Raw genomic sequence first — 14,340 nt, 5'->3', positions numbered from 1 at the left:
ATATGAGAACATTTTTTTTTTAAATAATAAATTAAAAAAAAAAAAAACCAGCATCTAAAAAGCATTTTTTTTCTTTAAGGATTTGCAGTTACAATCAATGGAACGTAATATAAAACTGAATGTAAGGAGGATCAAAATCCTTACAAATGTGATATGACATTTAAAATTTTGCTAGTAGATCAAAATTTAATAAAGATCATTTCAAATTTAATGATAATTTTAAAAGTCTTGTCATATTTGGGAGGATTCTAGTCCTCTTTATATTATTACTAGAATGTCAATGGTCCATTGTTGCCTATATTGAAGAAGACACCTTTCATTGGAGATAGTAGCATAAATATTTTGTTATTGGAGGGCAAATAGGAAAATATTAAAAAAAGAAAGAAAAAAAAAATGGACTAAGTAATGGGGTGGGGTTTAAACAAGCATTTTGAGGGGTGAAATTGAAAATTTTATTTTATGAATAGTTTAGGTGTTCCTACTAGTGCTAGAAGAACCCTTCTCAACCAAGCACCAAGCAGTGTATGTTGGAAGGAGTTTTCAAGCAAGGGCATTTTTTTTGTCTGAGGGGTGACCAAGGCAATTTTGTTGTGATAATTTATAGGAGTTTGGGTGGGGGTATGGGAGGTCATTTGCTCTCCCTCGAACCTCTTTCCTTTGCCCATGATTGCACTCGACCTTAATCCTACATTTAGTATGGATTGAGAAAGGTTGTTCGAATTTCACAAAATTTCGAACAGTTTAAAAGAGGAGATTGTTGGATCTACGTGATTAGGATAGGTGGGTTCGCATTCGCATTTTAAGCTATCTAGGCAAGTTAATTTGAACTAAAAACAAAAACAAGAACAAATTGGCAACCATAAATTTAGATTTCATGGTACTTGTTTGTAGTTTTATTTTTGTAATATTATGTTGTTATAAATCCCTCTTGTAATACTCGACAGAATATCAAGTTAATGACAAAGATGTAATCCCTTAAGTTTTGTGGGTCTTTGATATATGTCGCTAGTCCTAACCATCTTCTTCCGTTGATTCAAATTCACTCTTGCATGTAGTTGGCTATGATTCTGATAATCTCTTCGCCCAGAGACTCAAGAATGCTTGAGGGTCTATGGGTTTGCCCCTCTTTGGGCCATTGGGTAATCGAAAACTGAATCAATTTTTAGCTCATTTGTTTCGGCACAAAATATTTTGTCAGAAAATTATTTTTTAAAAAAGTGGCTATTTTCCGCTGTTTGTTTTTAAATTATATAAACTGAGGAGTTGCAAGAAAGAAAGAGAGACGACGCTGAGAGCTGTAGTAAAAGAAAGTGTGTGAGATTGGGTATTCAAGAGAGATTAAGATCCAGTGCAATTGCTTTCAATTTGAGAAGACAATAGTAAAGCCCACTTGTTCGAGCAGGTGTTTGGATAGCCCGAAATTTGCTCTGACAAGTAAACCGCACAAGAAATTTTTCACAATTGCCTACCCGAATTGTTGGAGAGTGACATGAAATATTTTACACAACATAAAATATTTTATGCCTCATTAAAGTTATTTTATTTGGTTAATTGAAAACATTTTCTGAAATTTGGAGATGTTTTGGTCCATGGGTGTTTAGTACAGCTATCAGGATTTTCCAAGTATCATCTAAGACTCAGTAAATAAACTTTACAGTTTACCAGGTGATGATTAAAGTTAGGAAAGATCCGTTTCAAAGGGAATTTTTGAACCTCCAAAGTCTTTAAATGGTAAGAAGTCGTGGAAAATCATTTAAAAAAAAAAAGGTTAGGAAGAAAACTCTCCATAGCCCATCCTGCATACTCTAAAGCATCTAGAGATGGTCGTGCTTATTTCTCCTTAAGGAATGGTGAGCTGAGGAATTAAATAGACGTTAGGCTAAAAACAGAAGAAATTAATAGTAGAGTAAATACATGTAGTGTCATCACTCAGCAGGGGCTTGTTCATCCACAGCAGGTGCAGCAGCAGCAGCAACCTCTGGTTTGGATGGGTCAGAAGCACCATTAGCAGCAGCATCTTTTGCAGGTGAAGCAGATGCATTTCCTGCTGCAGTTGGTGTAGAACTTTTGCCATTCTTGGCATCCTTCCCTTCCTTTGGATCCTTGCTGTCTTTAGCAGGTGGGGGCGGCGGGGGAGGAATCATGTGAGGAGGAGGCTTTTGTTTCAGATTCAAGAGAATCTGCCGCATTCTTGAAAGATCAGTGGGTTTCCCAGGCTTTGGACCCTGAATAACTGTAACTGAAGTCTTCTTGTCAGCATCTTTCTTCCCTCGCCTCTTCTCAATATTAGGGACCTCTCGTGGAATGATCTCTGCTATTGCTTTCCAGTAATGCTTGTCAGCTTCTTTGTGGAACTTCTCTTGGTTGATCAGGTAAAGCTGCACAAAAGATCACGTCTATATCAGCGTTTCATCTGGTAATGCGTTTTTTAAAAATTTGCTTTTTACGTTTTCAAATCACAAGTAAGATGATGTGTTTTAAAAAACGCACGATTTTAAACGCTAAATTGCGACTTTACCAAATGCTTAACTTTGTTTTTTTAAAACGGCATGTTTTAATTCAAACGGACCCTAAGTTTCACAACGTGTACCTTCTCTCTTTCTCTGTTGTCAGTCATGTTTGTTTCACAATGCAGCTTCCTTTTTTCATAAAAGGATCGTTTATACTCTTCAGCTTCTTCAATAATCTGATTCCGCATCTCCTTCTCTCTTTTCTCCTTTTCCTCGAGATGGATTGCGTTTTGACTGCACCAATAATGTCAAAAGGTTTTATAACATAATACAAATTTAATGCCTTCACATGCAGAGGGGGTTGATTGCTGAATAAATATGATCTGGGAACCAATTTAACCACAAAAGATCACGCAAACAATCAACAGAATTCACCATTTCATTAGTTAAACAACATGCACCAGGAGAATGCAAGCTTTCCTAGACTCCTAGTAAACAGTATTGGGGCCTACTCCATGACAGAACTTTCTACAGGAAAAAATTCTGTAGAGATAACGTGATTTGACCTTTTATAAAATTCCCGCCTTGGTTTTTTTAACGATGAGCAATGGCCTTAGTTTTTTTTTAACGATGAGCAATGACATGTAGGCCGATGTCATACCCAATAAAATTTTGACACGTGGATATTGAGTGAACACCAATATATTTTGTCACATCATTTTAAAAAAATAAAAGTATATCATTTAAAAAATCCAAACCGGTTATGGGATGATTGACCATTCCCAAAGGCCTTTTGAGGATGGTTCGGTCACCCTCAAAGGCAATTCAGAGGTGACAATACCACCCCAAGGGGCCTTTGAGGTGGTTTGACCACTCCCAAAAGCCAATTTAGGGTGTGATTGACCAAAGGCCTTTGGGTTGGTTCGACATTTCAACCATCTCGGAAGCTAATTTTAGAGTGATTCGGCTACTCCGGAAGCCGAATCTAGGGTGACCGAACTACCCCAATAGTCCTTGGGTAATGGAACCACCCCAAGAGTAGGTAGGTTATTGGGTGGTTTGGCCACTCCAAACCAAATTTTTTTAATTTAAATTCTTTATTCAAGAGTAAAATTGTAATTTCAAAAAACCCTACTGAAAAAATTGACTGGAATTTGTTGGGAGTTGGGAGTGGTCATTTTGATAGGATCATGTTGAAATCCTAGGAATTTAATTTGTTATAAGGACTAATTTAATTATTTTCCCAAGTAAGAGAATATATGATGAATATTATACACCAAAAATATGACTCCTACATTAAAAATGTCTGAGAAACCATGTCTAAGATCTACGAAGCTATAATAATTAAAAAAAAAAAAAAAAAATGCACTAGCAATTAAACTGCCACATAATTGAATATATATGCAACGACTATATTAGGAATTTAATTTAATTTAACATTTTCAATCTATAAACTCAAATTATTGCACCATGAACGAAATTATACAAGCAAAGATGATAGAGACAACAACATTCAAATCACTTCAAATCCTCCCTCCCATTACTCATATCAACCAATCCAACTTTCTTCGCAATTAATGCATTGAAAACCCAGTTGTGCAATCGTAAATGGAGATTCAAGCTCATCCATAACCAATCCAAAACACTCACTACCCACACACAAAATAAGAAGAAGAAGAAGAAGAAGAAGAAAGCTTTCAGATAAAAACTCACCGTCTCCACTCCCGCAATTTAGCTCCTTCTTCGCGCATCTCCTCAGGCGGTGGCAAAACGGGGCCTTCCGGTTCGAAGACCCCACCATCATCATCAATCCCATTCCCGGCCGACTCGAAGGGCGACGCGTAGTCCGGGTTGGTCCCGTAAACGTCGTCGTTGTAGCCGTTCGCGTCGTTGCTCTGGTGGTCGGCGGTGACTTCATCAGATGGCGGTGGGTCCGCGGCATAGTCGTCGGAGTGGGTGAATGTGTGGTCGTAGCCACTGTATTCGTCTTCGTCGAAAGGGCGCACGGTGGGCGAGTGGCCCTCGGCGCTCATTGAATCAAACGACGCCATTTCTCAGCTCTCTCTCTCTCTCTCTCACTATTATGGAAAGTCGGTGTGGTTTGTTTGTGCGTGTCGAAGAATGAAAGGTGAGGATTTGTGTTGCCTGGGTCTTACGGAGAGAACGGTATGTTCGGATCAGCGATGAAAAGTCTTCCTCTTTGAATATCACACAGACACAGAGAGAGAGAGAGAGAGAGAGAGAGAGAGGGAGGCGGTTAATTGCACGTGTTAAATGCACCAGTTCTGTAGGGCGATCAAACGGCGACGTTGCGTTAGATGTGTCGTCGTTTTGGGAATTCTAGAGAACTCCAGAAGCTTGAAATGTCTGTCTGCCACGTCTAGGGAGAGCTTTGCTACGTGTAGTCTAACGGCGTCGGTGTTATAACGTCGACCGCCTTAGCACGCTTCAGCAAACTGACGGACTGAGTTCTGAGGCGCGGAGCAGAGAAATGGCCGACCGGTTCTTCCCAAATGTGATGCCAGACTTTGTGGCGGAGTCAACAGCCGTCAGTGCAGAAGCCCAAGACTCTCTCATGAAGCTCCTCTCCATGCCCTACCATTCTCTCTCCGAGCGTTTCAAACGCGCCGCTTTAGACCTCAAAGAAACCGTACCATACCCATTCTTTTTGTGTCTGTGTCGTTTGCTTTGAGTTTGTTTTGTGCCTACCAAGTGTTTGTGGTTTTGTTTCAGATAGTGATGGAGACGTGGGGGATGACTGGGCAACTCGTGCGAGACTTTACGCTGTATTGCGGGACTCTTGGGACGGCTTTTTTGCTCTTCAAGGCTTATCTAGTCACCAACAACAAGAATGATCTTGCTCTCTGCTCTCAGATTGTTAAGGCTTGCGACTCTGCCTCTTTCAGTACTACGTACTCTCTCTCTCTCTCTCTCTCTCTTACTCTCTTGCTCTGTAGGTATCTACATATGTATGTATCATGGGTTTGGATGAAGCTTGTGAGATGTAGTCTTGGGCAAATTACAAACTACCTTCTTGTTCATTAGAAAATATGACGATTTCATTTCACTCCAAACAACAAAGATAGGTGGTAATTTCTAATTACACCTAACCATTGGAAGGTAAATTGTAGTTTGGCCTATAGACTATAGTTATTTCAGGGAGCTTAGCTGAGTTAGGGTGCTTATGTATGTGGTGCATTGATGGAAGGGATGTGACTTTTCTATGTGGGCGAGCTGGCGTATCTGCACTTGGGGCTGTGGCGGCAAAGCATACTGGTGATGAACAGTTGCTTAATTACTATCTAGCTCAATTTAGAGAGGTAACCTTGTTCCTTGTTTGCATTTGTTCAATGGTGCCATTGGTTGATCAAAATTTATCATTTCATGTTACTTTTTTGTCGGTTGTAATTCTTGGAAATTTGGAATGACTTATGAGTATAGATTAAGCTGCCGAGAAATATACCCGATGAATTGTTATATGGAAGAGTTGGGTTCTTATGGGCGTGTTTGTTTATAAACAAACATATTGGTGCGGGGACGATTCCTTCTGCCTACACTGTAAGACTTGCATGTTGATTTATTATACCATTTCTTTTTATCTTGTTATGTGTTTCAGTAGGAATGGTGGTGATATTCGGGTAAAATATGTGTAGAGTGAAGTTGTGAATGAAATCATCAAGAATGGGAGAGCATTGGCTAAGAGAGGAAGATGCCCATTGATGTTTGAATGGTACGGGGAAAAGTATTGGGGTGCTGCACATGGGTTGGCAGGGATAATGCATGTTTTGATGGACATGGATTTGAAACCGGATGAGATTGAGGATGTAAAGGGAACTCTTATATACATGATTAATAATCGCTTCCCCAGTGGGAACTATCCCGCTAGTGAAGAGGATAGAAAGAGAGATGTTCTTGTGCATTGGTGTCACGGAGCTCCTGGAGTTGCCCTTACACTTGTCAAAGCAGCTAAGGTAAGAATTTTGTAGTTAACAATCATACTAGAAGTGAATTAAGACCCTCTGATGAGAAGCCCTTAACACATTGTGAAAACCTTTCGTTTTGTTCCCCTGTATTCTTGACTATCAAAAACTCCATATATGATTACAGTCATTGACTATGCATTGAGCAACTAAGGAAGTTTCTCACAGCCCTTCCTCCCACTCCCTGGCCTCCCTTTCAGAAGTTGGTCTGTAATTCATTGGCCAACGACCCAGGGAGGAATGGCTTTTCATGCCAACTAGAGATATTTTCATTGGCCGGCTTATACATTAAATGTTAAGAGTTTTTTTTTTTAAAAAAAAGGTTGAATGTGGTTTATTAACTCCATAATTGGCCTTTTCCGTCTAAAATTTCTCTTTAAGACACTCTTGAGGTGGAAGCTGGTGAAATTTCTTTGCTATGAAGACTTTGGAAATAATATACAAGCATAATTTGAATCATTCTTCTATTTGTGCTGCATCATGGATCATACGGTGACTTTGGCGAGGGTGTCAGTTTTGATAAGTTTATTAGTAAATACCACAGGGATGCACCCAAGAACACCAGTATACAAGAGAAGACTACTGTTGTAATTCTTATTAACAAAAGGCTTATTCCTGTAGTTTTTTTGATTAGTGAGAGATAAATTGTCAGTCTCTTCTCTCTCTCTGTTATTTCATTCTATTGAGTAAAAACTATTGCGAATGCTCAGGTTTTTGAAGATGAAGAATTTCTGAAAGCAGCTGCTGATGCAGCAGAGGTAGTGTGGAACCGAGGATTGCTCAAGAGAGTTGGGATATGCCATGGGATTAGTGGAAATGCATACGTGTTCCTCTCGCTTTACCAACTTACAGGCAATGTACATTTCTTATACAGGGCTAAAGCTTTTGCTTGCTTTCTGCTTGATAGAGCTCACAAGCTCATTTCTGAGGGAGAAATGCATGGAGGTGATAACCCCTACTCCTTGTTTGAAGGGTTTGGCGGTATGGCTTTTCTTTTTCTTGACATGATTGATCCCTCTCAAGCTATGTTTCCAGCTTATGATCTCTAAAAATATTAATATCATTGAACGGAGGTCTTATATATGTATACAAACTTTTCTTCACTTCTAGTGGATTTCAAAATTTGTTGGCCTGTCTATTCCGATTGTTTCATTTCCAATTTGGGAATCGCATGTTGAATTCACCCTCTAAGAAACAAGAGTTGCAGCTTAAACTTGTTTTAAGAGAAATTCATTTGCTGCATTTATATTCAGCTATGCATATTATTTGGAATATTTTCTTTAATCAGATGGAAACTGTAATTCCACTTCCGGCCTAGGTGAAGAGAAGCAAATGTAACATTATAATTGCCACTCTTTACATCCTCCATTGTTTTATACATATCTGACCCAAATTGACACCAAAATGCAGGAAATCCAAACCCATATATATATATATGGAACCAAGCATATGCCATGGAAACAATCTATTTTCTGAAATTGGGTCATTCTTGCACCTCCGGCCTCTTCAGATGGTTTGTTTGTTGAGGAAGGTGATGATGAGCTCATTCACCTGCTCCGGGAATTGTTCATGGATAAAATGGCTTCCCTCCGGCAAGTACTTGATATCTAAATCGGGTACAAAATGCTTCACGGCCCCACCCCTTATATACTCCTCCATCCCTGGAAATTTTAAGACATAATCCTTCTCACCCATAATTAGCAGCGATGGAGCTTTCACTTTTGGGTCAGTTATACCACAATCCACAGTTAAAGTCCTGCAAAAAATGAACCATATGTCAACTGTGTGGATATCCATCCATTTTAATACTTTTTGGGAGATCAAACTGGTTTCATGAGAACCTATCAAGAGAAAAGTTGTCTGGCACTCTGGCTTTCTGGTGTATATTGAAATTTTACACAAAAATTAGGACAATTTTCCTCTTGCTCTGTTACTTTCAGACTTTGGGGAGCTTTTCTTTACCTGTAGGGAACCTGCAAGGGAAAACGGAATCCAGATTTTTCATACAAGGATGCATAGACTGAGAGATCTTCCTCGGAGAACCATGGCGGCAGAGGAGTAGATGGGTTGAACAAGTCCATGATTTCCTGCTCCTCTGCCGCCACCGGAACCTCACTTCCAGAGAAAAGAGTGTAGATATTCCTTATCACTGACTTAACATCAAAGCGGCTGAAATCCGCTTCTGCTCGCCCCGGCTCCTAGGATTACAAAGGAATCACAATAGTAGCATAACATTGAGTGATTGCTTAATATAATTGGATTTGAAATGATAGTTTTAATATGTGACAACAAAATCTTACTTAGAGAATTCCATAAATGTTTATGTGAAAATGGATGGCATACCTGAAACCTCGATACATAGAAGCCTTCAGGAAGGAGATGACTTTGGATAGCAGAAGGACCAGGTAACATGAAAGGAACACCAAGTGTTATGACGCCACACACCCTTTCTGGGTGGACTGCTGGTACTAGGTATGCTGGGATGGCTCCTAAGTCCTTACCAACAAGAAAAGCCTGGTACCAAAAAATCCAAGTTGTGGGGATGCATATTATGATTTCAATGCAGGGAGGGAGGAAAATGGGAAGTTACAAGAAAATAAAAAATGAAGGTGAGTCGGTGACATAGCCATCCTTAAAGCAGTTGGAAATAGATCAAATAAATGACTCAACCCATCAAAGAAATAGGGCCTCCAAAAAAGGGGTAAAAGTAGATAAAGTTCCGTAAATGGAACAATCTACAGACCAGCAGGGGTGGAAATGGGCATGACCGTCTCGAGATCCTTCAATCTTACTAGAATCTCCAATTTAGGAGATACAAACAAGGGCATGGCCCTCAAAATGTACTTCAATTTTGCTTGAATCCCTGATGGGCAAGTAACATGACTATCAGTAATTGGTTGAGGATAACAAACACGACCATTAGTAGTCGGAATGGGGGATTTAAGGTTAATTCTTCTAAGTTACAGAAATCTTGCTAATAGTATTTGATGTATTACCTTTTTTTTTTTTTTTCCAAGACGATTAAAGAATCGAGGTGAATGACAGATACTAGATTTTACTTCAGACATTTACTCTGATACCATGTTAAATCACTACTTCTTCCAAAAACTTGAGCCGTCAAAAAAGGTAAATTAATAATTTAATAAATATTGTTACAAAGTAGTTTGCCAGTAATTAACCCCACACGTATGAGTGATTGAAGAACAATTTGGCTAAGCATATGTGAGTTACATAGGTTGAAATGAATCAGTCGATTTTCCCATAATAACTCATATTACTTAATGATTTAACTGCAGCTAACAAAAAAAAAAAAGGAAGCTACTTAGACTAACAAGAAATTCTTGTATTTTGATGATTGAATCAAATATTCAAGCAATAGTACCTTGTTGATGCCCAGAGAGTCAAGGAGGCTGGCAACATCATCAACAAGGTCCTTGAAAGTTGCTTTCTCTGGCTCTGCTGGCTGATCAGACAGTCCATAGCCCCTGAAGTCTATGGCTATTACTCGGTACCCAGCATTTGCAACAGCAACCATCTGGTGCCTCCATGTATACCATATTTCGGGAAACCCATGCAAGAAGACCACCACCTTAAGACCTGCTAAAAAAAGTTCATGATTATACAGGGTAAAAAATTAAAAAAAGACCATAAAAGAAGATGTTTTTGGTGTCAGATTCAGTTTCCCAGGTCATACCGCTTCCAATCTCTGCTACATGAAGTTTTAGTTCTCTTACTTGGACATGACTGTGCTTGATCTTTTCCATTTTGGAGAGAGGAGTGACTTAACAAGACAACTATGGTTCTGCTTCATCTGTAGGAAATCTATCTCTTTTATGGTCGAATTCATCGCCCTAGTACCAAAAGGTATCCAAGGCTCTATGATTCCCCATACACGTGTACAGAAGAGCAACTATATATATATATTATCTAATATCATATAAAAATGTGGCATATTGTTGTTATCATTAAAATATTAGATAATGATTGAATAATAATAGTATGTGCATCAATGGAAGGAAGGCATATTCTCATCTAGATACATATAAAAATATAGCATAGCAGGTTTGTTCTTGAGTGGAGGTTCTCAAGTCAACAAGTAGAAACCAAGTTATCCCAGTGATAAACTACGAATCACTATTTGTGGTAAGAAGTTAAGAACAAGCCCTAAACAATGAATCTGGATCTCCGGTATCTTTTGGTTCGGATTGCTAGCAATTTTGGTAAAAAATGTGAAAGATTCTCTTTTTGGAGTTTACGTGTACCAGCAGCTAGACAGACATCTCAAGAACTATTCGGATACGTGGACCCTATATAAACTCTCACGTTTGCTACTCAAATAGTCAGCAATCCAGACAAAAAAATTGCTGAACTTTAACAACTGCAAACTGGAGATATTGCAAGTGAAGTAGATTTACAAAATGACAGAAGTAATAGCTTTTTCTACATGATTCCATCTCAACTTCCATCCACCGGATGGAATGCAACTGCTTTCACGCTAGTGCGGTCGTCTGTTGCTTGTTCTAACGCGCAACAGCTTTCAATTATCTTCATCAGTAACACATATATTAACATTAACATAGTCTGCCTTTACAATTTTGAGTCTTTGTATGAAACAGAATTAGTACCTGCATAACATGGTCAAGTTTAAACATCATAAGTCATGCTTGAACCTGTTGAGGCTAGGTTTCCTGCCAAGGAGCATCCCCAACATGTATGCTTTGGTTCATCAAATTCCATATTCGTGAACTCAAAGATGTATGCACCAGACAGGAATTTTCAAACTCCCAATTGCCAAATTTGTACCCTCGTTGGAAACAATGTATAATCTGGCCTCTTAAAACAAGGTGAGTTTCATTTTACCTACTTGCAGCTTAAACATGTATCAAGAGAAATTCATTTGCTACAATTATATTCATCTATGCATTGCTTTTTTATTTGGAATATTTTCTTTAATCAGATGGGAACTGTAATTTCACTTCCGGCCTAGGTGAACAGAAGCAAATGTAACATTATAGTTGTCACTCTTTGCATCCTCCATTGTTTTATACATATCAGACACAAATTGACACCAAAATGCAGGAAATCCAAACTCATATATATATATAGATAAACCCAATTTGAAGATCTAAGTATGGTTGGCAAAGTCACACTTATTCCCAAAAATCAAAACAGATGTGCTTTAAGACAACCAAGCATATGCCATGAAAACAATCTATTTTCTGAAAATTGGGTCATTCTTGCACCTCCGGCTTCTTCAGATGGTTTGTTTGTTGAGGAAGGTGATGATGAGCTCATTCACCTGCTCCGGGAGTTGTTCATGGACAAAATGGCTTCCCTCCGGGATGTACTTAATATCTAAATCGGGTACAAAATGCTTCACGGCCCCACCCCTTATATACTCCTCCATCCCTGGAAATTTGAAGACATAATCCTTCTCACCCATAATCAGCAGCGATGGAGCTTTGACTTTTGGCTCAGTTATAGCACAATCCACAGTTAAAGTCCTGCAAAAAATGACCCATATGTTAACTGTGTGGATATCCAACCATTTTCATACTTTTGGGAGATGTCAACCGTGTGGAAATATATCCAAACATTTTCATGCAATAGATATGACAGTAAAAATTAGCCTTTGAATTAATACTAGTAAGAAAAAACAAGGATTGATTTTTACTCCAAGGTCATCTCAGTTGTATGGCAAATGTATAGCAGTTTACTAAGTAGCATTACTCTTTTTTCTTTACCCATTATTTGGTTCTTGAAGTATAAAGTGAAGATGAATTGTAAGCTATATTCAGGTATTTTTATTGTCTTGCTCTGTTACTTTCAGACTTTGGGGGGCTTTTCTTTACCTGTAGGGAACCTGCAAGGCAAAACGGAATCCAGATTTTTCATACAAGGATGCATAGACTGAGAGATCTTCCTCGGAGAACCATGGCGGTAGAGGAGTAGATGGGTTGAACAAGCCCATGATTTCCTGCTCCTTGGCCGCCACCGGGACCTCACTTCCAGAGAAAAGAGTGTAGATATTCCTTATCACTGACTTAACATCAAAGCGGCCGAAATCCGCCTCTGCTCGCCCTGCTTCCTAGGATTTCAAAGGAATCACAACAATAACATAACATTGAATGATTGTCTAATATAATTGGATTTGAAGTTTGGATAGATTTAAGTTTTGGGGTCAAGCTGATGATTTAATATGTGATAACAAAATCCTACTCAGAGAATTCCATAAATGTTCATGTCGAAATGAATGCATACCTGCCACCTTGATATATAGAATCCTTCAGGAAGGAGATGATTTTGGACAGCAGAAGGACCAGGTAACATGAAAGGAACTCCAAGTGTTATGACACCAGACACCCTTTCTGGGTGGACTGCTGCTGCTAAATATGCTGGAATAGCTCCGAAATCCTTCCCAATAAGAAAAGCCTGGTACCAAAAAATCCAAGTTGTGGGGATTCATATTATGATCAAGTTTTTAAAGTTCTTCTAACTTAGGGAAATCCTTCTAATAGTATTGACGAAGCGATAACGATTAAAGTGATTGAAAAGTTGTGTTTTCAATTCACAAATCAACACAGACATCGATAATGAAAACTGAATTGATATGTAACTCAAAAAACTGTAGATTGGTTTGATCAATCTTTTTAGAGAGTACTTTCTGTTTTTTAGTTGGAAAAGTATTCTAATGTGACATAAAGTGAAAACAGTTTTGAATGTTTTGTGAGTAATTATGTATTTGGAGTCTTTTGTTAATACTTTTTGCTTTTTAAATCAAAAGAGGGCCTAAATTCCCAATACAATCATGATTCTCTTATAACAATCCTACAAAGCTTAGATAAGACAAGAAACTAATTTTAGCACTAACCTAAAATGGATCAGATCGTGTAAAGATGTTAAGTCCAAATGTAGAAAAGTGAACTAAATCAATAAACAGCTTAAAAGGGATGGAATTGATTTGTAGCAATTAACCCCACTTGTATGAGTGATTGAAGAAAAATTTGGCAGCATATGTGAGTTCAATAGGTTGGAATGAATCTGTAGATTCTTCCCAGGATAACTCAAAGCTTGTTCAATAGGTTAGAATGAATCTCTCCTTCTGTATTTTGATTTTTGAATCAAATATTCAAGCAAATTACCTTATTGATGCCCAGAGAGTCAAGGAGGCCGGCAATATCATCAACAAGGTCCTTGAAAGTAGCTTTCTCTGGCTCTGCTGGCTGGTCTGACAGTCCATAGCCCCTGAAGTCTATGGCTATTGCTCGGTACCCAGCATTTGCAACAGCAACCATCTGGTGCCTCCATGTATACCATATTTCGGGGAACCCATGCAGGAAGACCACCACCTTAAGACCTGCTGCAAAATTCATGATTATACAGAGTAAAAACTTTAAAAAAAAAAAAAAAAAAAAAAAAAAAGCCCATAAAAGAACATGTTCTTGGTGTCAGATTCAGATTCCCAGATCATACCGCTTCCAATCTCTGCTACATGAAGCTTTAGTTCTCTTACTTGAACATGAGTGTGCTTGATCTTTTCCATTTTGGAGAGAGAAGTGAGGTACAATGAGCGACTTTAACAAGACAACTATGGTTCTGGTTCATCCGTAGGAAATGTCTCTCTTTTATGGTCAAATTCATCGTACAGAAGAGCAACTGTGTGTCTATATATATATAACTTATATTATAGTAATTTGGTTATTATATTTTTAGTTGGTAGCTATTGAAATTCATGCAATTTATAGGACTTGGGTAGTTGGGCTGGTAGTTACATTGAAATGTAACCAACATAGGTCGAAATCAATCGGATTAATTACATCCTCATCGATGCAAGAGAACCAGTAAGACATCATCTCTTTCACCTAAATCAAATTCCAACCTCTAAATTTTTGATCATCTTAATTTATGTG

At 38.4% G+C, this 14,340-nt stretch overlaps 4 protein-coding genes across 6 annotated transcripts; 1 reads left to right on the top strand and 3 right to left on the bottom strand.

The window, feature by feature from the left end:
* Nucleotides 1-1,880: 1,880 nt before the first annotated feature.
* On the bottom strand, nt 1,881-4,597 carry LOC132182834 (clathrin light chain 1). Its single transcript, XM_059596183.1, has 3 exons — nt 4,164-4,597; nt 2,591-2,744; nt 1,881-2,378 (listed from the first exon to the last, which is right to left on the bottom strand). The coding sequence occupies exons 1-3, from the start codon at nt 4,499-4,501 to the stop codon at nt 1,926-1,928; spliced, it is 945 nt and encodes a 314-aa protein (XP_059452166.1). The 5' UTR covers nt 4,502-4,597; the 3' UTR covers nt 1,881-1,925.
* Nucleotides 4,598-4,738: 141 nt separating this feature from the next.
* Nucleotides 4,739-7,568, top strand: LOC132182832 (lanC-like protein GCL2). Of its 2 annotated transcripts, none has more exons than XM_059596181.1 (6): nt 4,739-5,100; nt 5,184-5,362; nt 5,659-5,770; nt 5,892-6,008; nt 6,104-6,421; nt 7,141-7,568. In XM_059596181.1, exons 1-6 carry the CDS (start codon nt 4,942-4,944, stop codon nt 7,477-7,479), a joined length of 1,224 nt encoding a protein of 407 aa, XP_059452164.1. In that variant the 5' UTR covers nt 4,739-4,941; the 3' UTR covers nt 7,480-7,568. The 2 variants fall into 2 exon arrangements, with proteins under 2 accessions (XP_059452164.1, XP_059452165.1); XM_059596182.1 differs by having other exon boundaries at nt 5,019-5,100; nt 5,188-5,362.
* A 95-nt stretch (nt 7,569-7,663) lies between these two features.
* LOC132182835 (uncharacterized) lies at nt 7,664-10,213 on the bottom strand. The gene is made up of 5 exons (XM_059596184.1): nt 10,125-10,213; nt 9,813-10,027; nt 8,774-8,944; nt 8,393-8,628; nt 7,664-8,186 (listed from the first exon to the last, which is right to left on the bottom strand). Exons 1-5 carry the CDS (start codon nt 10,192-10,194, stop codon nt 7,937-7,939), a joined length of 942 nt encoding a protein of 313 aa, XP_059452167.1. The 5' UTR covers nt 10,195-10,213; the 3' UTR covers nt 7,664-7,936.
* A 1,291-nt stretch (nt 10,214-11,504) lies between these two features.
* Nucleotides 11,505-14,066, bottom strand: LOC132181380 (uncharacterized). 2 transcript variants are annotated; one of them, XM_059594573.1, is made up of 5 exons: nt 13,904-14,066; nt 13,573-13,790; nt 12,692-12,862; nt 12,283-12,518; nt 11,505-11,934 (listed from the first exon to the last, which is right to left on the bottom strand). In XM_059594573.1, the coding sequence occupies exons 1-5, from the start codon at nt 13,971-13,973 to the stop codon at nt 11,685-11,687; spliced, it is 945 nt and encodes a 314-aa protein (XP_059450556.1). In that variant the 5' UTR covers nt 13,974-14,066; the 3' UTR covers nt 11,505-11,684. The 2 variants fall into 2 exon arrangements, with proteins under 2 accessions (XP_059450556.1, XP_059450557.1); XM_059594574.1 differs by having other exon boundaries at nt 13,573-13,787.
* Between the last annotated feature and the right edge of the window lie 274 nt (nt 14,067-14,340).

Source organism: Corylus avellana, chromosome ca5 (genome assembly GCF_901000735.1).
Source record: "Corylus avellana chromosome ca5, CavTom2PMs-1.0".
Classification (NCBI taxonomy): domain Eukaryota; kingdom Viridiplantae; phylum Streptophyta; class Magnoliopsida; order Fagales; family Betulaceae; genus Corylus; species Corylus avellana.
Note: the sequence above shows the minus strand (reverse complement) of the source record. Positions and strands in the feature narration are given on the sequence as shown.

Bases quoted from the DNA above. Each gene is read 5' to 3' on its own strand.
- LOC132182832 (XM_059596181.1), top strand. From the start codon at position 4,942: ATGGCCGACCGGTTCTTCCCAAATGTGATGCCAGACTTTGTGGCGGAG. The intron at 5,771-5,891 runs GTAACCTTGTTC...TTATGAGTATAG, and splicing joins ATCTAGCTCAATTTAGAGAG to ATTAAGCTGCCGAGAAATAT. The intron at 6,009-6,103 runs GTAAGACTTGCA...AAATATGTGTAG, and splicing joins CGATTCCTTCTGCCTACACT to AGTGAAGTTGTGAATGAAAT.
- LOC132182834 (XM_059596183.1), bottom strand. From the start codon at position 4,501: ATGGCGTCGTTTGATTCAATGAGCGCCGAGGGCCACTCGCCCACCGTG. The intron at 2,745-4,163 runs GTGAGTTTTTAT...TTATTGGTGCAG, and splicing joins AAATTGCGGGAGTGGAGACG to TCAAAACGCAATCCATCTCG. The intron at 2,379-2,590 runs GTACACGTTGTG...TCTTTTGTGCAG, and splicing joins ACAACAGAGAAAGAGAGAAG to CTTTACCTGATCAACCAAGA.
- LOC132182835 (XM_059596184.1), bottom strand. From the start codon at position 10,194: ATGGAAAAGATCAAGCACAGTCATGTCCAAGTAAGAGAACTAAAACTT. The intron at 10,028-10,124 runs GTATGACCTGGG...TTTTTTTAGCAG, and splicing joins TGTAGCAGAGATTGGAAGCG to GTCTTAAGGTGGTGGTCTTC. The intron at 8,629-8,773 runs GTATGCCATCCA...TTGTAATCCTAG, and splicing joins TCTATGTATCGAGGTTTCAG to GAGCCGGGGCGAGCAGAAGC.
- LOC132181380 (XM_059594573.1), bottom strand. From the start codon at position 13,973: ATGGAAAAGATCAAGCACACTCATGTTCAAGTAAGAGAACTAAAGCTT. The intron at 13,791-13,903 runs GTATGATCTGGG...TGAATTTTGCAG, and splicing joins TGTAGCAGAGATTGGAAGCG to CAGGTCTTAAGGTGGTGGTC. The intron at 12,863-13,572 runs GTAATTTGCTTG...TTTTGGTACCAG, and splicing joins ACTCTCTGGGCATCAATAAG to GCTTTTCTTATTGGGAAGGA.